The 24,296-nt window shown below is 41.1% G+C and overlaps 1 protein-coding gene across 2 annotated transcripts; it reads left to right on the top strand.

Annotated features, from left to right (window-relative positions):
- Positions 1-1,409: 1,409 nt before the first annotated feature.
- On the top strand, positions 1,410-23,672 carry LOC126092065 (von Hippel-Lindau disease tumor suppressor). 2 transcript variants are annotated; one of them, XM_049907479.1, is made up of 3 exons: positions 1,416-1,547; positions 3,942-4,069; positions 22,591-23,672. In XM_049907479.1, exon 3 carries the CDS (start codon positions 22,607-22,609, stop codon positions 23,105-23,107), a length of 501 nt encoding a protein of 166 aa, XP_049763436.1. In that variant the 5' UTR covers positions 1,416-1,547; positions 3,942-4,069; positions 22,591-22,606; the 3' UTR covers positions 23,108-23,672. The 2 variants fall into 2 exon arrangements, with proteins under 2 accessions (XP_049763435.1, XP_049763436.1); XM_049907478.1 differs by lacking the exon at positions 3,942-4,069 and having other exon boundaries at positions 1,410-1,547; positions 22,591-23,671.
- Positions 23,673-24,296: the final 624 nt, after the last annotated feature.

The raw sequence follows: 24,296 nt of genomic DNA, 5'->3' as shown, positions 1-24,296 counted from the left end.
TGTGTACATGCCTTCTGTGCTGATAGGACACAGATGCCATTAGTGACAGTGCATATTCTGTACATAAGCCATGACTGTGACATAGTAACATGGAAAACAGTTATCATTTGATGAAAAAGGAGACATCGGTGCATAGAAGACTCTCTAATCGTCAATCGCCAAGCAGTTGCACCGTTCGAGTGCAGTGATTTATAATTTCGTTAGATTCTGCCCACGATATGGAAGGAACAGAAAATATGCGCAAAGTTGAAAATTATCTGAGGCGTTGAAATGGCTACTTTTGATTAAAGTGAGGAGCACAACCGTTACTCTTCTCAACTTGTTACTGATTTAAGTTTCCAATAACTGCCAGACGTTTATGACAAATTTTGCCAAATGAAAACACCTTGCATTGAAGAAACGACAAACAGGTTCGTTTGGAGTTTGCTGCATGACAAATGTTATGTACTAGAGAATGGGATAAAGCGATCTTCTATGATGAGAATAATTTTAATGGTTCAGATGGATTTCAGAATAGTTCGCATGGTCTGAGGACAGAGCAACATGTAAGAATCAGAAGAAATTTTGGTAGTGAAAGTGTTATGATTTGGGTAGCGTTCTGCACTAGATGTAAATTTCACATTGCTTGGTTGAACACTAGAATGAAATGTAATATGAACGCTGAGATGCTAGAGACAGAATAGATTAGAATGTACGAGGACCTACAGGGCGAAAGGTTAATGTTCCAACAAGATAACGCATTTGTGCAGATATCGATGTCTTTTCCTGGCCTGCAAGTAATCTGAATTTGAACTCCGTGGAAAACCTGTGGGGAATACTTGCAAGGCGTGTTTATGTCAATGGATGTCAATTTGAGGCTGTATGTGAGCTAAAACAGCGATGTGAGAAGAATGGGTGACAATTTCACTGCAAGAACTGCAAACCCTAAGAAAATCGATGCTGAAGAGAATGTACTAAGAATGCATGACACAACAGGATAGTTTGTCCTTTTATATCAATTTTCGACCAGGAAATGCAAACGTCTTATTTTGTCGCTCTTTTTATGAAAGAGACTATGAAATTCCTCAATGATTATTTATGTCTTAGACGTATCTACTACTTTCGTAATAAATTCGATACATGTATGCTTCAGATATTGTACATAACCCTGCCCTTACACTGATTTTCACTACTGTTCCTATACGTGTTTGGCATTTTGACAAACCAAGTTTATCTTATAGCCACAGTCTAACATGTGGTAGAGCCTACATACCTATATCACGTGACTGAGTGAAAAAAGAATTTTATTTAGAATTGTTTTATAGTTTAATGTTGACTCAACCAATTGATTTATGTAGCTTTGTTGTGTTCGAAGAAGATACAGTTTTTCCCCCTTTCGTTTCGATTGTCGGTTTGACTGTATATCGATAAGTCGATCGAGGCTTAAAGTGTTTGTTACTGTCAGTTCGTCAGAGCTTATTACGTTATTAGTTTATGTTTGGTCGAAGTTGACGGTGTGTGGTATTAGTGGGTAATTAGTTTCAATCTCACGTCACCATATTTTGTTGGTAAGTTTTAAATAAGAGTTTAAGCTTGGTATTCATTAATTATATTTTTACCCTAATGTACACTTGTAAGTTGTTGACATCTGATGGTAGGAGTAAACATGTTAACAGGCCGAAACATAGGCATAAAATTGCGACTGTAATTTTAAGTTGTGGAGGAAATGAAAATATATTTAACAGTTGACATAACGGTAGGTGGGTTCTACATATCGTGCCGTCGATTATGTGTGGGATGTATTGATGGAATGTGAGAAGGCGTTGTTGTAAACTCATAAAAAATGGAACATTTGTTTTTAAAATTAGAAAACCTTTCATCCGGGAATTTTTTTGTCATGTGAGCTTTAGTTGTGCAGAATATTTTTGGTGCGGCATTTAATGTTGCAGTTAGGTCCAATGTATTGTGCCGTCCGGTATCTTACGTTGGAAGGTGACAATTGTGTTGTGGTAACAGGTCGAGTTCTATTGCAACTTTATGTACGTGAAGAAGTGTGGTCTTCATTTCTCAGATCAGTTTGGTTGTTTTGCGCACATGTTGTGCTTTTATTGCATACAGAAATCATCCTGCAGAAAATATTTTTCGGTACTGTTACATCAAAAAGTTAGCAAGACACGAAGTATTAATTTTGAAGCATATCTCCAAAATGGTGGTTGCTTGTATGTGAGAAATAAAATAATTTTTTTTGCCTCCTCGGATATGTTTGTAATTATTGTGTGTTAAGATGTGTGTATAAAGTATGTTAACTGTTTTCCCTTCTTGAAATAACACGAATTTAATGTTATAATTTATTTTACTAGCCTGAGTTCACATAAACTGTTGAGATTATTATTATTATTATTATTATTATTATTATTATTAATTTCTTTAGTGAGGGGCTAGCCTATGTAGCATTTGTGATTTCTTCCCCTTGAATGTATTATTGGAAAAAACTTTTGAATATGTATCAAAATGGGCTAATGCGTTATACTGTAAGCTCCCAGCCACCTCCCTCTTGAAATGTTGGTAGTGGTGACAGTCAGTTCTGTAATGTCACCAAAGGTATACATTGAGTTGAAAGGTGTTAACTTGGTTGTGTTGGTGAAACTAATGTATTTGGCTGTTGAATAGAGGTTCTGGTAACAAGTTGACCTGTATGACAGGCTAATGTTTGTGTGCCATATTTGAATGCAGTTTTCATCATAACAGCAAAAACTGGAAGGGAAATTCAGAAAATTTTTATTAAATGATGGACCAGATACAGAATATTTTGATTCATATTATGTAGACCTACATATATTGGACATAAACTAAGAAAAAAGCAAGGGAGGTTCATTAAGTGACTTTTATCAAAATGATGTATCACACACTGAATGTCATCTGAGTTTGTTTGTAAAGCAGGTGTAAAATTTTGTTTCTGAGGGGCTGTCAGCAGCTGCATGCTTATTTTCAGTAGAAGCTACTTAAAAGGGTGATAGATGTGCACTCTATTCTTGGCTTTAGCTAAGATATGTTTGTTGCCTACATTAATTATTTACAAATCAGTATAGGAAGAAGCAGCATTGTTCAGTTCACGTAAATGTCCTAAGAAAGCCTCAAAGCACATGATTATAAAGAGGATTCAAATTGTACAAAGATTGTGTGATTAGGTTTCATTGAAGACTTGTTATGTTCTGTGTAGTAATGTCAGCCTTAGTGTTAAAGGGAATTCATTGGCCATTAATTATATTACATGAAATAGGCTTCATCTTTGGTGCATAACAGAAATTGCTGTTGTATACAGAAAATCACTATGGGTGATTTTTGTGTAAAACTAAACCTGAGATTTTTTAAATTTCATTTTTAATTAAATTTGTCATCGTTTTTCTGAATCTATTAAAGTAAAATGTTACTGCTCTGGACCATTATTGAAGTTATAGCATTGTTGAGATATTATAGTTAAACTGTCAGAGGAGGTTCGAGATCAGTAAGTTTGCTTTTTATATTTAAATTTAGGTTGCAGCTATTGTTATTGTGTCAACTGTTAAGTTTCAGTAGCTGAACCTTTTGGACAGTCTTCAGTTTTTAAAGAAAAGTAATATATTAAGTAAGCAGCTAATTTACAAGAGCAGCAGTGTATTTAGTATCCCATCTGCAATTAAGAAACATAAAGTTTGGCCTGTAACTCAGAAATTGTAGCAGTTCTGTTTGTTTTAGGTTAGGAGTGAGTAAACCCAATAAAAAAAATCTAGTGACCTATAAAGCAGTGTGTAATGTACAAACTATCAAGTATAAATATTGGAAGTAATTGTCTCACATGTTACTGTTTGTTAGATTGTTACAAAAATCCAACTGTTTAACACTTCATGCCATTTTAAGTAATGTGGGATGGTATAACTTGTGCCTTAATGAATTGTACTTATATTGATTTATTATTTATTCAGAAGATGAAAAAAACAGTGTCAGCAGCAAATATGGGAAAACTTTGAGGAAAGTTACAGAAAGATGCCAGCAAATAAAATTCCAATAAAGAGGACAGAATAAAAGCAGATGGGAAAACATGAAGATAAAGGTATCCTGTGAAAATTTTTTAATTGAACATTGTAAGAAGGAAGGTAAAAGAAGAAATACGGCTGTAAACTAAAATCTGTATTGACTGAAGATGAGTTTGAGACATGTGATTACCATATAGGGTGATATAAGATTTTCAGTCCCTCAGCAAAGAAGTGCTTCTTTCCAGTTACCCCTCCCCTCCATCCCCACCCCCCGCCCCCAAAAAAATTAGGCGTGGATGAGAGAGCCTAAAGCCTGCTGTGCCAAAAAAGGGAGCAAAACAGATTTTTTAGTGAAGAAGAAAACTTTATCTTGTAAATTTAATGGTGATAATGTGCTCAAAATGCAAAACATTTTCACAGTTGATAAAATAAGAAGGCAATCGAACAATATGAAGAATGTAAAGTCTATTGCAGGCCCAGTGACTTGGAAGTGGGTTAGTTTCCAGAAACATTGCACGAATTTGACAGTAAAGGAAGTTTTTTTAAATCCGGATTTGAAATAAAGTTTTTCAAGTTATATCCAGTGTAAATTATCTCATCTTTACAGGGTCTCAGGTTTGTGATGAACAGTCATGTGTTGAAGATCTGCAGGCACATGATCTCGAAGGAGTTACAGTGCCAGCGCCAGTTGTGAAAAAGATTATGCCAAGAACATTTATTTTGTTGGATTTTCAGACTGTGATAAGCAAATCTGCCAAATACACATACCCTGGAAATGCAGAGAGAAATGTTGAACAGAATTGAGACAAACAGATTATGTGTATGATATTTGTAGGAAATGAGAAGGATGTATCCTACATAGTTTGAACAAGTTCTTGCTGTTCTTACAAATCTAGTTATTGTGCACATTATAAACTTTTTATATAATGAATTTTCAGGAAATTTAGACATTTTTGAAAGTGAGTGAGAAGTCATCTGCATTTAGTTTCTTTAGTGGTGGGTTCTTAAAATTTAAATAATTTGGTACACAGAACATTAAACTAATACTCTGCTCAAATGTATCATATTTATAGGTAACAAAACTTTTCACTAGGTTGTTTAATTGGGAAGTGAGGTCTAGACATGTTATGGGTAAAAGTTTATAAAGGGCTGTTGGGAAATCTAAGATGGCTGAATAGCCGAATTGTGAATCAGTGTTTCATATGATTTGTGTGCGTGTTTTAAATTGAATCATGAGGTTAGGGAGGTTGATGGGTGAAGATAAGTTATCTCATTATATTGTTGAAAGTAACAACACTTTCCCTCATAATCATACATGCATAGGCATTGCCAGCATCTGCATAGGTGTGGCCCATTGTAAACTTTAGCTTATGTTACATGCTGATTCATCTGTAAATGAATACAGTAGAATTGATTTTAATTTATAAAAAACTGACCCTGGGTGACATGATTGATACCTATGAAAATTCCTTGCCCCATCTGTGACAATCTTAGATTGAAATTTTTATAAGTAAATAGTAATAATGAAAAACTTATTCATGTTTCATCACATAGAGATTTAAAAATTAGGTTGTTTTGAAAAATCAGCCTTCTACAAATATTTATTTTACCCAGATATGTTTCAACATCTATGTGTCATATTCTGTAGGTCAAATTTTTATTTCTGAAAATTACATCAATAAAGGAACTGAATTTTACTATACATTGGTTTTTGTGCCCTGTTTTGTCTTTTGATAGCATGTCATGTGCAAAATTTTTCGTCCTATTGTGTGTGTCTGGCTGATGTCTCGATCAACTGCTACTCAGTGTACTGTTTCCACACAGTTCTTCCCAGAATTTTTGCTCACTACTTCATCTCACATGAACTTTCACAAAATGTGGTGGTGACACGTGATCTGAGCACACTCTTCAGATTCCATACCCAGTGAGAGGTGTTATAATAATGCACTTCATTTAGCGATGTAATTTTAAGAAACAAAAATTTGACCCGCAAAAGATGACACACAGATTTCAAAACGTGTGGGTAAACAAATAAAAAAAGTTTGCACGTGGCTGATTTCCAAAACAATACAATTTGTAAATCGCAAACACGGGAAAACATAGAGGAGCTTCAGACCTTGGTAAAATGAGTCTCTCTTAGAGATTTGTTTTAACAGAGCGGATTCAGTATTTTAAAAAGACGTACATAATTCACAGAGCTCTTGTAAAATGCTGGTCGACGTTCAGTGCTATGTCGTTTTTCTGTCCCAGCCATGACAGGTTTAAACCTGATTTTAACATCTGACTTTATAAATTTCTGACTTTCAGATTTAAAAGGAAGGTAAAACAACTCATATGATCACCAATCTATGTTTAATTCATTCCTGTTTATTCTATTTGTTACATTAACTTTTAACTGACAAAAAACGTATTGCAACTTTCCCACCTGTGATTATGGAATCTCCCCCGTGTAATAGAAGGAATTTGTAAATACTGTAAATATTAATTTAGTGCTCAATAAACACAAAATTACTAATATTGTGAACACAGTTAACGTACAAATCATAATAAATATGAGTATTGAAATAGTGAATACAATAATTAAATAAAATTAATAAATCAACATAAATGACATACAACAAGTATTTGTAAGATAGTGAATACAATTATTATCTTAAATTCTGATATCCGTTGTACTTTTGTTAATTGATAGATAAGTAGATTAAACATGGGCCATCCACAGACTGCCCTTATTTGCGATATAGTGCAGATCTTGGCAGCTTGTCATATTGGTAGCAACCAAGTGGAAGATCTAGTATGTAATAGAAAATAATGAGCTGTAAGCCAGAAAATAAGAATTACTTTATTTCTTCACATACTGCTTTGGCAACATATTGACATTTCTCATATATTACTGGTGAGTACTGATGGCCATTTGTAAAGTTTTACCATCAGTGATTATCGTTGTTTTATAAATTGATCTCAGCACTATTCACATCATAAAACTCATTCACACAGTAAAATGAGTTATCTGATTGCCAGTTATTGTACAATCTTTGTTTTAAGTTTTTTTAATGGCATAGCCCGAGTAATTTGTGGTAGTTTATTGAATATTTTTCACATTAAGCGAGTTACCAGTTTTGGTTACCCTATATCTTGATATGTCATAATCTGCCTTCATTATAGTGCTGTCATGAATATCTTACCAACAGCTCATTTCTTGCCATTGTCTTCAACAAATAATACACAGATACATGCGTACCAATTTATAAGCCAGTAGTAAGAGCTTGCTCTAGAGATGACAGTGCTCCCTAGGACCAGTGCATTAGGTGTAGTCCATATCAATTCAGGCAGGCTAGGAAAAAATCTTACCTTCATAGCTTCGGTTGTTATTGGATTTAGCATATGTTATAATGAAGAACTAAGTAAGGAATACATATTTTTTTGCTTTCTCCAGAAAAGTTTCTGCTCAGAGGTACAGCCCTCCACAGATGACGCTGTGCATACCCTTTTGAAGATGCAAATTTTAGAATTCTGTATCTCTGGAACCATTCTAGATATTTTGTTGTTTTTTTATTTGAAAGATAATTGCTTTATGATTACAAAGAAATCCTCCATTTGGACTTGGCTGTCAAAGTTCTTTTTCTCTAAGGTTCTGAGCTTTTTAATTAATTAAGGAAAAATATTTATTTTCAAAAATGCCAATACATAAAATTTTGATATTTTCTGTTGTTTAGTACCATATAGTTCCCCATTCCCTGAAAAGGAGGGCTTCAACTTAGAAGTCTAACAGGTTTTATAAACAATTCAAATTTTTGCCGTACATAAAACCTGTTTTATTTCCACATTATCACATAATAGGCTCTTAAAGTCAAAACCTAGCGTTATTTAGCATTATTTTAATTTTGAAAGATGAGTAAGAGACTCATTTTTTAAGCATTTTAATTGGTTCAAAATATATGTGAAAGGTCCAAAGACGTAAATGTTTCAATTTATACAACTTCTGTGCAGTCTGTTTTGTACTGAAATTAGCCAGTCAATGAACTAAACGTGTGTTGCACTGCTTCAGTACCTTCCTTTGATATAGAGTGGTGCCTTCCTGTTGAATGAATAGAAACTGGAGCACTTACAGTCTTCAAAACATTGTGAACGGGAAGTGAACCCTGATGGTGGTGTTGCTGTCCTCCAACTGGAGCTCATGGAATTCTTAGATTTCTTCTTTTGACAAAAGAATGAGGGCTGTGGATGTGTAAGATTTCACGACTCTCGTAAAAACCTCAGCATTCTGAATCACAGCTTTATTTAAGGCCCATTCCCGAGACCATTAGCACTGTATACTCAGTCTGTTGGAACAAGTGACTTACTCAATTCAAACAAGTGGTAATGATTTTTAAAATGACTAGGAGTGCTATCAGAAATGATGATGATATTGTGTGTCCCTATTTGCAGTTGAAGAATTTTTGGCATTGCTTGCAAAGCATGTGCTGATTCCTGTCCTGTGTCATCACTTAAGTCCAACACTTGTGGTCTTGTTTTGAAAATATGTCACTCCTGTAAAAATTGGAACCTGGTCATTACTCCAATCCTTGTACTTCTTGTGGGAGAATTGCAGACCAGTTCTCGGCAAAATTACAGTGAAGCACTAAACATAGGCCTAGCTCTTCAGCCTGTACAAACCCCTTCACTTCTACAACGTGTTGTTGTTCCAGTTCTTGTTACTGCTTTCATTGACCATTTACTAAGTTCATCAATGAAAGTGTCAAAGGCAGCAGTTTTCTTAATTAGTTTATTTTCCTCCTGTGTCGCATATGTAATTTCTGCAGAGTTATCTGCTCCGTCTTCCAGACCAAGTGTCTGTAAAGACAGTCCTCCCTTCCCAGGGCAGTCATCACATTCTTGAAACAAACAAGTGTCTCGCTTAACTTCACAGACCACCAGTGACTTCAAACGCCCAACCATGGTGTCATATGTCAAATGCTCCAGTAAGTTCTTCAAAGTTACCACAAGAAAGTTCAAAATTCGTGTAGTACACACATAAACAGACATCTCTAGGTAGGTGTGGAACTACCCACTTAAGTTGTAGTGCGTAATCCTCCAATATGTGAAGTTGTATAGTTGCTCTTGTAAATTGCAAAAGTTTCTTTAATACTGCAAGTCATGTATCTCTTCACTTTCACAACTTTTAGATCTTCAACTGTTACAATTATAGTGTCTTTCTTGTTGGAACTCTGGTGAGAACAGTCCCATTTATCTCCCAGATAAAATGACTGCACTATTTGAACTTGAGCTGCTTCTGCAGGATGACTGTAATAGGGATCTGGTCTTCCAAAGATTCCTTTTATAGAGCTCACATTTCTTGATTTGTCATGCACTTTGGTACATATGGAACATAGTTCAAAATTGTTTTCTTTTAAAACGTCTCTGGAGTAATAGTTAAAATTTGCACCTTTTCGCTATAGGATGCACAATATTCAACAGCCGAATTGATATTTATGATAGATTTCTGGCAGGAGGTGCAAGAGTGCTTTGGTCCATTTTCTTCTGAAAATGGAATTTCTATTTTGAAGAGTGTGGTCAGCGTTGCTGTAGTGTATTCATCCATAACTTAAATAATTTCTCTGTGCTTTCTTGATGCATAGAGCTTATGACTCGACTTCAATGACCACGGTTTCTTAACAGGACTAACACCTATCTCTGTAGTTGACCGATTCAGGGTATTTAATTCTTCCAAAATCTGCATCATCTACACCATGGGAGGCTTCACTTTGTTCAGATGCTATCATTGTTGTTATTATGTCAAAACATTTAGAACACAAAAAGTTGTCACTGGAAACATCTTCACTTTGAAACAGAGTCATCAAATAAAACACTTATTCCCAACCTGAAGGAAGTCTGTTTTTTGTTTGTCTTATATATCACTCTTCAGATAGCTTCTGTGATATAGAATAAGACCTCCCAGTTGCTGTGGTAAGTTAAAGCACTGAAAGTTTCCTTAAAACATTTTTTATTGGTATCCAAACTTTGTCACTAGTAAATTTTTTGAATCATGTTCTTGGGCCAGTAGGGTTGTGAAAATGCACAAAAACATCATTGTTTTCCTAACTTATCTTTCAACCTCTGCAAGCCACCACTGTCCGTCATACACACATGCCACTATGTCATTCAATATTAAAGACAGAGATGTAATTTTACATAGCATCAAACTAAGTTTTCTGCAATGCCAAGGAATTTGTAGAAATGCCTTGTTCCTTTTATTGCTATACAGTTTTCAAATCTGGATTGAAGTGTTGTTTTCATATGCAGGACCACTTCTTCTTTCTTGATCAGAAAATAGGTAATGCCTTTAATATTATCCTTGCAAGAGACATACATGTCCTGTACTGTGAGAATTTGGTCTGTGGTTGGTCTTTGTAGGCTAGCTTTACTTACTTCACATTTTGTTGTACCTCCTACTCCACCACATGCATTTTTACCTTGGCAGGATGCAAAAATGTGCCATTCAGCCTCCAACCCATAGTCTACTTTGCGGTTGCACAGGTTTGAAAAATTCTTTTTGTTCTTATACTGACTACCACTTCCATCTGAAAAGTATATCAGCTTTGGAAAAATTTTCTTTTATGTAATTTATTACATACTTTTTGAAACACATGTACAGCCAAAGTGTTGTGCTCCAAGTAGTCACTTAGAATGCAAATTGAAGAACTGCAAACGTTGTCTTTCTCATTTTTAAAGAAGAGAATAAATGGATGCGCTGTTGTCTGGTCATTGACCCAGTGGTACCCTTGTATTGCATTCTGAATGACAAATGTAAAATTTTCTGCAAAATCAGCTAGTACTATGCATTTAGTTTCATGAAGTTGTCCTTTTTTTCCTTCAAAAACTTACTTTGGATTTTAGAAATGTAGTGGTGACTTTTGAGTTTTTGTAAGTTATCCATTAAAGATTCCAAGTACTCTTACTGAGATTTAACCTCTGTTATCATTTCTGCCCTGTCAGTTGTGACCCACTGTTTGAAGGTAATATTGTCTGGCATTTCCTCCTCATATTTGTGAAACAATACAATAACTGTATCCTTACCAACTCATCATGCAGTCATACTGTTACTGTCACAGACCATTAAATCTGGTTACTCTTTAGTTAAGATCACGGAGTTTTGCACCCGCAATCATCGGTTTGACATTTTGATCATGTAAACAAACACATGTGGAGTATGTCCCTGAGGATCCAGCCAAAATACACCACTTAGGGAGGTCACAAAATTTTGACCTTCCAATTTTGCATTCAGGGTGAGAATTTTTGAAAGCTACATAAAGTTCATTTAAATTTGACAGCATTAGTCGTTTCTATTTATAACAACTCTTTTGCTATCTTTGCAATGTGGACACAATCTACTGTTTTCATCATCTTCAAAAAAACTGCTGGATCTTTTTAATTTTTTCTTCACTTATATCTATTCCTTTCTTCTTTCCTAAAACTGAAAGAATGCCGTGCTCTTTCACTAATTTTTGGGTTAGTTTAACCAAATGATGAGAAATGTCGAATTCATGAACTATTTTTTCTCTTGACCATGAGTCAGGGAGCAAACTTAAAATTCTAACACTTTCATCTGAAGATGTCACTGAACATTTAATTTTTAATTTCTCTATTAAGCTCAAATATTAAGTGTCAGATGATGCTGGTGGTAGGTTTTCTTCTTCTTTAGAAATAATGTTTGTATCTGTATTATTAAAGCATAATTCCAAGTCTTTTCTAATTTTGTCTGAAATTTGTTATACCTTATTTTCCTTAGATGCTTTTCTTCCTCTGCTACTTAATTTTATTATTTTTGAAACAGGAGATAAGTCTAACTTAGAACAAGCAAAATCCAATATGCTAACAGCTTCCTCATTAGGAATATAAATGTCATTAACAAGGTTACATAATTCTGGTTCTCGATTCACAGCAGATATTTTTGAGTAACAATTTGGGCACAGGGAATTTCCAGGAATCACATTAAGTTTGACTTGGGAAGCTGTTTTACTCACATAATAAGGACAAATGTTCAAGTTTTATTTCCCACAAACCTTTAGTAATAGGCTTTTTATTAACTTTAAGTGGATCACAGCATTTTCTTCCAAAAATGTGTTTGTACTTCAGAATATTTTTCTTCTCACGATACTCACACACTGATGTTACAAAAGAACTTACTTGAAATTTAAACAAAGTTTGTCTAACATCATCAAAGTCGTTGACATTTTTCAAGTTGCTTGAAACTGAACCGTAAACTGTTTTGTGACACACTTCAATTGCTATCTGTCCAACAGAGCAATCCAGTTACTCTCAAAATTAGTTACAAATTATACACAGAACAAAGCACATAACACATTGTACACTCTCGAAGTGTGTACATCCACTCTTAACAGAGGTTTCAGAACAGACTGGCTACAGCAATGTCACACCCAGCAATAATGTACTTCTACAATGCCACACCCAGCAATAACATACTTCTTTATTGACAATAAACCTAAATATAAATGGCCATTTTTATTACCACGGAACAGTAGTGAAAACTCCTATTGTTTAATATTGCATTATTAAAATAAACTAAATGAATATTGAGTGATCGTGTTAACTAAATGTATGCCACAATTAAATTTTATTACAATGAAACAATAAACCATTTAAATAGGCAACAGCCATCAGATCAGTTGTAGAGTAATGTGAATTATTTCCTCATTTTCAAAAATTCATATCTTTGTTCACAGTCAGATATCAATGTTGAAATTTCTGCAGTATGTTGCTATCATATAGGTGTACAAACTGTGCAAAAATCATATTTTTATATTCAGTCCCACCTGGGATAACTAACCCCAAAGGTTACAAAAATGAAAATTTTTAAATTTCAAAAATTCATAAAAAAACTAAGGAAAAATTAGCAAGTGTTCTTGCTCTATATGAGGCTAGTAGTGTATGATATCTAACTATAGGAAAAAAATACACTCACTCCTTGTTTGTTATTTTTGGGCCTAAAAAGTGGATTTTTGAAAATTTGGATACCAAACTTTGAAGGTCATTTTGACTGGTTATTTTTGAATTTAGGGTATTTTGTGTAATAGACAATGTTGCAATGTTGTAGGGGACACTTTTCTAAAAGCAATCATGTCAATTGCAATGTTGTACTTAACCCAGTGCAAAGATGTTCAAATTTTTGCTAATGTCTCCAGACTGAAAAATTGTTGTGCACCTACAAATAAAAATGCCGCCATCCAGTAAAGGTGCAAGATAAATTATTTTAAAAACTGTTTTGAACTTCTCAAATATAGGGTAATCACATATAAAAAAATTAAAACATTTAAAAATGGTCAACCAACCATCAATGAACCGCTTCATATGGATTGACCGTTTTGTCCGTTCAAAAGTAGACTGCGAGTGTTTCGTTTATGCATCTTCACGTCCGTCCCTCTTATGCTGTCTCAATACTATCCACCACCGTGGCATCTGTTTGCCAATGGCACCTTTTACACAGCCTGTTTGAGAGTCTGTATGCAGAAGCTGCCAAACTACTGCTGTCGTACCTCCGCGACTTTCACCTCAGCATATATGCATGCCGTTTGTCTGCCATGTGTGACGCACCCGTCCTATCCCTCCTCCTTCAATGACTCCTTTGATCGTCATTATGGGGTGTATCCCTTTTTTCTGTTACTTCCTGGAGTTCGTTTTCGGCTCTTGCTCTGTCAGCTTACCTTCACACTACCAGAAACTTTCCCATTATGAACCTTTCACCACCTTGGCTTCGTGTGGCGGCCCGTGTTCACCTTGGCCTTCATTCGCTTCCAAAGGACACTACTTCAGCCTCACTCTATCTTGTTCAGTTTCACAACCTTTGCATGGACCTTCGTGATAGTGCCTTTACGTTCGCTGATTGCTCTTGGACTGACTGTGGTGTCGGATGTGCCTTGGTCATTGGCACCTATGTTTTTCGGTATCTGCTTCCGGAACACTGCTCAGTATTTACAGCAGAGCTCTTTGCCCTGTATCAGGCCACACAGTACACCCAATGATATAGGCATTACAATTGCCATCTGTTCAGACTCTCACACTACCCTTCAAAGCATTTATGTGCTGTACACTGCCCATCCCTTAGTGCAACAGGTCCAGGAAAGCTGCTACTCGCTAACTCTTGATGGAGCCCTGTAATGTTTATGTGGATTCCTGGTCATGTCTGTCTGACAGGAAAACAAGGCCGCTGACACTTGTACCAAGACTACTGTCCTTGTACCTCAGCCTGCTAGTTCTTACTGTCCCTCTGATGATATCTACGTTGCCGTCTATCAGCATGTGATATCACTTTGGCATCACAACTGGTCCTCCCTTCGTGGGAACAAGCTTCGGGCTATTAAGCCTCTCCCAGTGGCTTGGACCCCCCTGCAGGTTCGGGGGTTAGAATAGGCCCGCGGTATTCCTGCCTGTCGTAAGAGGCGACTAAAAGGAGTCTCACATGTTTTGGCCTTATGTGATGGTCCCCTCTCGGGTTTGACCTCCATCTTTCTAAATTATTCCGAAGAGCGAGCCAATTGGGGAAGGGCGCCTTACATGGTGCACTGTATCCGTCGTGCAATTAGACCTTTAGCCGTCTTTCTCGTCGTTGCAATGGTGTCCCGCTCGTTTTCGATCTCTTGGGCGATTACCACACTGCACTCTGCAGTGTTTCTTTTAACTGCGACGACGACCTTGGCCATTTTTGCACCTAAGATCCAGCACGGTAGCCAGTCCGTTGTGGTGGGGCCGCCATGTACCCTCTTGGTTGTAGCCCCCTGACAACACAGGGATCGCTCTACTGATGCCTGCACCGTTAACTCCCCACGTATGCCAAGGAGTAGATGCCTATCCTCCTGGGGTATCAGGACTCCCGGCAACGGCCATCCTGCCAGGTGGCCTTTGCTGTGGCTGGGTGGCGCCCGTGGGGAGGGCCCTTGGTCGGAGTAGGTGGCATCAGGGCGGATGACCCGCAATGAAGCGTGGTACATCATCTCTTGCTGGCGGCCAGCCGCCAGCAGTCTCTAAGCGTTCTCGGGCTCAATTTAATGCTCAGAAGTACGATCCGAAAACGTTCCCCTCCCTGGCCACGCCGTGGGAAGAGCGTAAGTCCCAGGATGGAGGTAACAGTTATTCGCCCCGATTCTTAGTTTGCACGAGAGCTGATGGGGAGTCTTTTCTCTGCACAAAGCCTCAGTTCTTCGTCGAGCATTTAGAGGACAAGTTTGGGGAGGTGGAGGGCTTGTCTAAAATGCGCTCTGGCTCAGTACTGATACAAACGGTATCCTCCGCCCAGTCACGCAGGTTACTTGCTTGTGACAAGTTGGGGGATGTTAACGTTACTATTACTCCACATAAGAGTTTAAATATGGTCCAGGGTGTTATTTTCCATAGGGACCTCCTTTTGCAGTCTGATGACGAGCTGCGCGCCAACTTAGAACGTAGAGGTGTTCATTTCGTCCGGCGCATTCATCGGGGTCCGAGGGACAATCAGGTTGCTACCGGTGCCTTCATCTTGGCCTTCGAGGGTGATACGTTACCGGAAAAGGTCAAGGTGATGGTCTACCGATGTGACGTCAAGCCCTATATCCCTCCCCCGATGCGGTGCTTCAAGTGCTGGAAGTTCGGCCATATGTCTTCCCGCTGCACTTCCAGCCTCACATGTCGAGATTGCGGACGCCCATCTCATCCCGATACTCCATGTGCCCCGCCTCCCATCTGCGTCAACTGCGGGGAGCACCATTCACCTTGCTCGCCAGACTGCAGAATATTCCAGAAAGAGCGCAAAATCATGGAATATAAGACCCTGGACCGACTGACTTATACTGAGGCCAAACGGAAATACGACCGATTACATGACAACTTCCTACGCCGCTGCTACAACACCTGTGCTAGCCCCATCAGTTTCGCACCTTCCGGCCGGATCGACGAGTGGTACAACCCCTCCTGCCCCCTTGCCAGTTGGGGGCTCTACCCACCGGGTTGCTCCTGTGCCACCTACCTCAGGAGCAACACCATCCCCCCATCGGGGACGTCGGTCCCCGCTTCTAAGCCGGAGAAGTGTCCAACTTCTTCGGCTTCTCACGCTCGCAAGGGGTCCCTTGGGTCCCTCCCTTCCCAGGTTTCCACCGGCGGGAAGGCTGACGATCGACAGTGGCGTAAGTGCCCACAATCTGCAGGTCGAAGGGCTTCCCGATCCTCCTCAGTCCCGGAGACTGAATCGGTGAAGCCCTCCCAGCCAGTTAAAGCCAAGGAGCAGCGTGAGAAATCAAAGAAGAGCAGCTCTAAGCCCAAGGAACGCGCGGTGGTAGCCACCCCATCGCAACCTTCTAGCTCTGCGTCTGGGGACGAGGTGGAGATTCTGGCGTCCGCTGAGGACCTCGATCTCGCCGGTCCCTCAGACGCCGTGAATAGCAATAGCACTAGCACGGGTGCTCAATCGGAGGCAGCAGGTGACCCAGCGGCGTAATCTGCCGTCCCAGTCCCGGCACGCCTTTCTCAGCCATGGACAAAACCATCCTCCAGTGGAACTGCAGCGGTTTCTTCCACCATCTAGCTGAGCTCCGCCAACTTATCAGCCTTCACCCTTTCCTCTGCATTGCTCTGCAGGAAACTTGGTTTCCAGCAATGCGCACCCCCGCCCTCCGTGGCTATCGGGGTTATTATAAGAACCGAGCAGCTTATGAAAGGGTGTCTGGTGGCGTCTGCATCTATGTCCTTAACTCTCTTCACAGCGAGTCTGTCCCTCTACAAACAGCTTTAGAGGCTGTCGCTGTTAGGGTGTGGACGCCGCAGGCTCTTACCGTCTGCAGTCTTTACTTTCCACTGGAGGGTGATGTCGCGCAGCATGTCCTGGCTGCGCTGATAGCCCAATTGCCGCCACCTTTCTTATTACTGGGCGACTTTAACGCCCATAACCCTCTGTGGGGTGGGTCAGTGGCAACAGGTCGAGGCGCCACCGTCGAGCATTTATTGTCACAGCTCGATCTCTCGATTTTGAATGATGGTGCCTCCACACACTTCAGTGTGGCGCATGGCACCTACTCCGCCATTGACCTTTCAATCTGTAGCCCTAGCCTCTTACCATCTGTCCACTGGAGTGTGCATGACGACCTGTGTGGTAGTGACCACTTTCTGATTTTTCTGTCACTACCACAGCGTCACTCTTCTGGGCGCCCTAGCAGATTGGCTATGAATAAGGCTGACTGGGACTTGTTCTCCTCCACTGCCGCTATTGAGCCTCTCTCAACTGATGCCATTGATGCGGTGGTTACATCGGTCACCGCCGGCATCGTCACTGCCGCCGAGTCTGCCATTCCCCGTTCTTCTGGGTCCCCTCAGCGGAGGGCTGTGCCTTGGTGGTCGCCTGAGATCGCTGAAGCGATTAAAGATCGCCGGCGGGCGCTCCAGCGTCACAAGTGACATCCCTCCATGGACCACCTTATCGCCTTCAAACGGATGCGTGCGTGGGCCCGCCTCCTTATCCGCCAATGCAAGGAGGAGTGCTGGGAGCGGTATGTGTCCACCATTGGACTCCATGTCACTCCATCGCAGGTCTGGGCCAAGATTCGACGGGTCTTCGGCTATCGGACCCCTGCCAGCGTCCCTGCACTCTCACTGAATGGAGCAGTCTGTACTGACTCCGACGTCATTGCAAACCGCTTAGCAGAGCATTTTGCTATGAGTTCCGCTTCTGCGAATTACCCCCAGGCCTTCCGCTCCATTAAAGAGCGGATGGAACGTCGGAGCCTTTCTTTTCGCACCAACGCTTCTGAACCCTACAACGCTCCATTCAGTGAGTGGGAATTTCAGAGTGCCCTTGCCGCTTGCCCTGATACCGCTCCCGGGCCAGATCGCATCCACTGTCAGATGCTGAAACACCTTTCAGTGGACTGCAAGCGACGCCTCCTCGACCTTTACAACCGTCTCTGGGTCGAGGGTGAGTTTCCGTCGCAATGGCGGGAAAGTATTGTCATCCCCATTTTGAAACCTGGAAAGAACCCTCTGGAGGTGGACAGCTACTGTCCCATTAGTCTCACCAACGTTCTTTGCAAGTTGCTTGAACGGATGGTGAGCCAGCGCTTAAATTGGGTGCTGGAGTCTTGGGGCCTTCTGGCTCCGTCTCAGGGTGGGTTCCGTAAAGGCCGCTCCGCCACCGACAATCTGGTGAGCCTTGAGTCGGCCATCCGTACAGCCTTTGCCCGCCGTCAGCACCTGGTCGCTGTCTTTTTCGACATGCGGGAGGCGTACGATACGACATGGCGTCATCACATCCTTTCTACGCTTCATGGATGGGGTCTTCGGGGCCCTCTGCCGATCTTTATCAGAAATTTTCTGTCGTATCGTACCTTCCGCGTGCAAGTCGCGGCCTCGTATAGTTCCTCCCTCGTCCAGGAGAACGGGGTACCCCAGGGCTCTGTCCTCAGTGTCTGCCTGTTTTTAATTGCAATAAACGGTCTCGCTGCGGCAGTAGGAAATTCTGTCTCCGCTTCCCTGTATGCTGACGACTTCTGTCTTTACTATAGTTCTATTAGCATTGCAGCAGCTGAACGTCAGCTACAGGGCGCAATCCGCAAGGCGCAGTCTTGGGCTGTAGCGCGTGGTTTTCAGTTTTCGGCTGCCAGGACCCGCGTTATGCATTTCTGCCGGCGCCGAACGGTCCATCCTGAGCCGCGGCTTTATCTTGGCGGCGAACTTCTTGCTGTGGTGGAGACCCACAGGTTTTTGGGTGTCCTTTTTGATGCCCGGTTGACTTGGCTGCCTCATATCCGGCAGCTTAAACAAGCGTGTTGGCGGCATCTCAACGCCCTGCGTTGTTTGAGCCACACCCGCTGGGGCGCCGACCGATCTACCCTGTTGCGGCTCTACCAGGCGTTAATCCAGTCTCGCCTGGATTATGGGTGCCTAGCTTATGGCTCAGCATCCCCATCTGCGTTGCGGGTGCTGGACCCAATTCTCCACAGCGGGATACGCCTTGCCACTGGTGCTTTCCGCACCAGCCCTGTGGACAGCGTCCTAGTGGAGGCAGGTGTACCTCCACTGCAGTTCCGACGCCAACGTTTGCTGGCTGCTTATGCTGCCCATGTTTTTAGCTTGCCCGGGCATCCAAATTATCGTGTCCTGTTCCCGCAGTCAGTCGTCCATCTGCCAGACCGTCGGCCCCGGTCAGGTTGTCCGATCGCCGTACGCATCAAGGAGCTTCTCTGCGGGCTTGGGTTTTTCCCAGTTCCACCTCCTTTCCGGGCGCCTCTGCGTACACCCCCGTGGTGTGTTCCTCGCCCTTGCCTTCGGCTCGACTTGGCACAGGGCTCGAAGGACTCGGTCCCTCCAGAGGCCTTCCACCGCCGCTTTTATTCCATCCTGGCCACGTATCAGGGCTCTGGAATTGTTTACACCGACGGTTCGACGGTTGCTGGTCGTGTCGGGTATGCGCTAACTCTAGGGGACCATTCCGAACAACGGTCCTTGGCGGCTGGCTGCAGCGTTTACACTGCTGAGCTAGTCGCCATCTTTCATGCCCTAGAGTATATCCGCTCCTGCTCAGGTGAGTCCTTCGTTATCTGTAGCGATTCCCTGAGTGGTTTACGAGCTCTCGACCAGTGTTTTCCTCGTTCTCGTCTGGTGATGGCTATCCATGAGTCCCTGCATACTCTTGCGCGTTGCGGCCGCTCTGTGGTCTTTGTGTGGACCCCTGGTCATGTCGGTATCCCGGGCAATGAACATGTTGACCGCCTGGCGAAAGAGGCCACGAGTAAACAGTCTCTGGACGTTGGCCTCCCAGAGACTGATTTGCGGGCAGTCCTCCGCCGAAAAGTTTTTGCGCTTTGGGACGCTGAATGGCGCAATCGGATCATGCCCAATAAACTCCGTGCCATCAAGGAGACGACGACTGTGTGGCGGTCATCCCTGCGAGCCAACCGCAGGGACTCTGTCGTCCTTTGTCGGCTCCGCATTGGCCACTCCCACCTGACACACAGTTATTTACTGCGCTGGGAGGACCCTCCTGTATGTCGCTGCGGGGCGGCTTTGACAGTGGCCCACATTTTGTTGGCCTGCCCCCTTTTAGCTGTGGTCAGGCAGACATTTGCGCTGCCTGATACGCTCCCTGCCCTCTTATGTGATGACCCTGGTATGGCTGACTTAGTTTTCCGTTTTATTCGGGCAGGGGGTGTTTATTATTTACTCTGAGTGTTTGTTCTGTTCTTTTGTGTTGATTCTGGCCATTGGCCTACGATTTTACGCTGAGTTTTTAATGTGTTCTCGGTGGTTGGCTTTTCCTTTTTATCTCTATGGTCGGCCAACCACTGTCACACTCTGTGTGATTTTAATTTGTTTCGTCTGATCTCTGTAGGAGTATTTCTTGTCCTGTGTCGTCTGACGTCTTTCCTGTTGTTCCTTTATTTTTATTCTCTTTGGGTGGTTTCTTTTTTGGAAAAAGGGACCGATGACCATCGCAGTCTGGTCCCTTTAATCCCCCCCAAACCAACCAACCAACCAACCAGTGGCTTGGACGACTACCTCTTGGCCCTCTCACCACGAGATCATTTTAACTAGGTTACCTATTGGGCACTGTCTTTTTAGCCATCACCATTTATTAAGTGGTGCTCCCTCACCACTTTGTGCATACTATGCTTAACTTCTGGTTGTCCACCATTTACAAGTGGAATGCCCTTTTGTTAACTGTGTATGTTCCTGTTTGTGTTTGTCATCTCAGAGGTCAGCCATTTTAGCGAACAATGTATGAGCTGTTTACCACATTTTACTTTTAATCCGTCATAGCAATATGGCGAAGGCCATTTAATTTTTAGTTCTGGGCTTCCTTTTCTCTATGGTATATTTTGTAGACCTTCTCCAGACCCTGTTTTTAGCTGTCTTCTCTTCCATCGATTGGGGTTGATCTGTAGTTGTTTTTAGCTCCTCTTTTTGTCTTCATGTTCTATCGGTTTTGACATGGGCAAGTATGACACTAGTTGTTTTTGCACTCTAGAACAAAAGAAATGCCAGCAATGACATCGGGGCACTTACAAGTGGGGTAGTGTTTGCAGGGTAGTCCCACATCCAAAATCGCTGTGTACACAGTCACAGATGGTGCTGTATGGCACAGAGAAGATGTCTACAGACACTCTGCTGTGGAGGGCCATAGGAGGAATGGGAGCAGGAGAGTCACAAACTGATGTGGCCCAATTGCTTAATGTGAATTGTTCTTCTGTTTCTGGGATGAGAGAACCAAAACTGTATCCTGGACAGAGCCGGACTACATGTGACATCAGAAAGAATGGACCATTGTTTGCCTGTAAGGGCACAGTACCGCCTTACTACCGCACTGCAACAGGCATCTTACCTTGCAGCATCCCTTGGACATGCCCCTGTATTGAGGCAAACGGTGTACAAAAGGCTTCAGCAGAGTGGCCTTTATTGTTTGAGACCTGCTGTCTGTTCATCTCTTGCGTGTCTTCTCAGAAGGGAATGTCTAGATTTGAGTCTTCAACATGCCTCCTGGATGGTCGAATGGTGGGCCAATGTTCTTTTCACAGATGAGTCCCTATTTGGTCTGGAGAGTGATTCTTGACGGATTCGAATCTGGAGGGCTTGTGGAACACGATTTCAGACCCAAACATTGTGAAGGAGGACCTGTATCGAGAAGAATCCCTAATGGTTTGGGCAGGAATTATGTTGACCACTCGAACACTTCTTACTGAAATTGTATGGGTGAATCAGCAAGATTTAGCTGCAGTCAGGTACTGTGAGGAGAATTTGGGATCTCATGCACGGTTGTTGCGAGGTGCTGTGGGCCCAGACTTCATATTGATGGACAATAATGCTCGACCTCATAGAGCACGAGTGGTTGATGTTTTCTGGGTAGTCGAAGATATTTGCACGTATGGTGTGACCTGCTCGCTCTCCTGATTTGAATCCCCTAGAGCATGTCTGGTATGCACTAGGGAGATGGGTTGCATCACATCAGCATCCAACTACTACTCTCAAAGACGTGTGAGCAGCTCTGCATGAAGAATGGGTGTTATTTTTGCCTCAACATGAGATTGATGACACCATTCATAGCATTTCCCATTGTTTTCAGGCCTGTATTTGTGCCAGAAGTGGTCACACCACATACTGAAGACATTAACCTGTTGTCAGAACATGCGTGCAAATCTGTTAAGTTGGGAAAAAACTAAGAACATTTTTGTCTACTATTATGCATGTTGCAGTTGATTATGTTCTGTTGTATTCTTTACACGGTTTCTACTTTACAGTCATCTGTTCATACTGTTTTGTGGCAAAATGAATTCAACCTTGCAAAGTTTCCATTTGTTGCTTTAATTTTGGACACTGGTGTATATGATCTATTTCAACATAATCTAATTTTTTCATCTGCATTATCCAAAGAACGATTGCTTCAGTTGAGACACATAGGTTCTTTTTGTTTTGAGCTTGTTTGTGATGGGTTCTGTTGATGTAATAACTGGGACGCTGTACTGCTTGTGTCCTGTTCTTTCTGATTTTTGAAGTTGTATTGTTGTTCAATCAAAATAGTAAATAGTTATAACAAATAATTATACAGTTGCACTTCCATATATCTTCATTGCTGTTTCTTATCTTTCAGATGGGTGACTACAGTTATGGCGGATGAGGAGAAGGTCCTCAGATCTTTGAAAGCCACAAACAGTGCTTTTCTTAGGTTCATTAACAGCACTGAACGCAAAGTTGATGTTGTGTGGATGAACTACCAGGGTCAACATGTGAAGTTCAAAACCCTATTACCAGGCACGTTCTTCGATGCAAACACTTACGAGTCACATCCGTGGCTTTTCATTGATGCAGATACTCGTGACAGACTAGTTGTAAAATCAAAAGATGTGTATTTACCAGAACCATGGTTCAAACAGTATGAAAGGATACCCATTCCTATAGCTGCATTGCCCATGAGGATTGAAAGAACCAAAGTATACATTACAATACCTGTCTTTCCTCTGCGACAGAGGGCTCTTCAGATTGTAAGAGATATGCTTCAGAGGCCAGAAGATGCTTTCAAGCTTGAAATTCCAACAACACTGCAGAAGCAGCTGGCAAGAATGGTTAGGGAGTGTTCACAAACACGCTTGAATTGCAACCCACCATAATATTTATATAAGATGCTATGTTTTTTTATATGTTTTTGTGCAGATTAAGTTATCCTTCAGTTAGGTTGTAATTTGCATAGGAGCTAATTGTCTGTGATCGTTAGGGTACTGATGAAGTTAGCCAAAATGACAGCAAATTATAACAGCAGGGATGAGGAGGGAGGTGCACATAATATGTGGTGCTCTACATGCAAGTCATATGGACTTGTTTTCATGGTAAAAATAAATAATTTTTATCTCTCAAGTGACTACTCCAGATAATGGAGTTATACTTCCAAATTTGCTAGCAATAGTGGGAACAAATAATTTTTTCAACACATTTTGATGGAAGCAGCAGAATATATTATTGTTTTCTTTTTGAATCTTTTTGTGCTTTCATTATTCATCTGTATAGAGAAATGTTAATCAAGAAGTTTGACATTTGTATTTGTTTAATGTGCACAGTTAAAGAATGTAAGATAAAGGAAGATAATGTGACTTTATTTGTCAAGTTAGATGTGAATTATGAAACAGTGTCTTATATTTTCTGTGTTGATAGTTGAATGAAAATTGTTGAAATTAATAATAAACAATAGTTTTGAAAACCTGTTTTCTTTTGTCTCAAGATACCACACGTCTGAGAATTTGCTTCTGTTCAATGGTGATTTATTTATTGCGTGTTGTATTTTATTTGAATTGTGTTGACTGGAGCATAATTAAATATGTATAAATACTATCCTGTGCTATATTGCAATTTAACTTAGATACAAAACAGAAAATTTTGTTACTTTAGGTTTCTACAATGCTCGCACATTGAAAATTTGCCCAAAATGGTGGTAAATATCTGTTGGAATATTTCTCAGCTCAACTGTTATATTGGAACCGGTCAAAGGAGTGTGCATACAACATGTTCAAAAAGCGTAAACATACTTTTGCCAGTAACCTGATATTAATTACAAGAAAGAATACATCATGTAAGACATGCCCTGATGAATGAAAATATTATGACCATCTGCTTAATAATGTTTTAGTTCACTTTTGGAACACAGTGCAGCAGTGATTCTGCAGAACATGGATATGACAAGTCCTTCTTAGGTTTCTGGATGTATGTGGCACCAGGTGTCTGCACCCAGGACACCAGATTTCCATGCATTACAGACCATTGGTTTGTGGATGCGGACTGGTGCATGATAATGTCTCCCAGAAATGT

This window comes from Schistocerca cancellata, chromosome 7 (assembly GCF_023864275.1).
Source record: "Schistocerca cancellata isolate TAMUIC-IGC-003103 chromosome 7, iqSchCanc2.1, whole genome shotgun sequence".
NCBI classification, from domain to species: domain Eukaryota; kingdom Metazoa; phylum Arthropoda; class Insecta; order Orthoptera; family Acrididae; genus Schistocerca; species Schistocerca cancellata.
The sequence above is the reverse complement of the archived record's forward strand: the minus strand, read 5'-3'. Positions and strand labels throughout refer to the sequence as shown.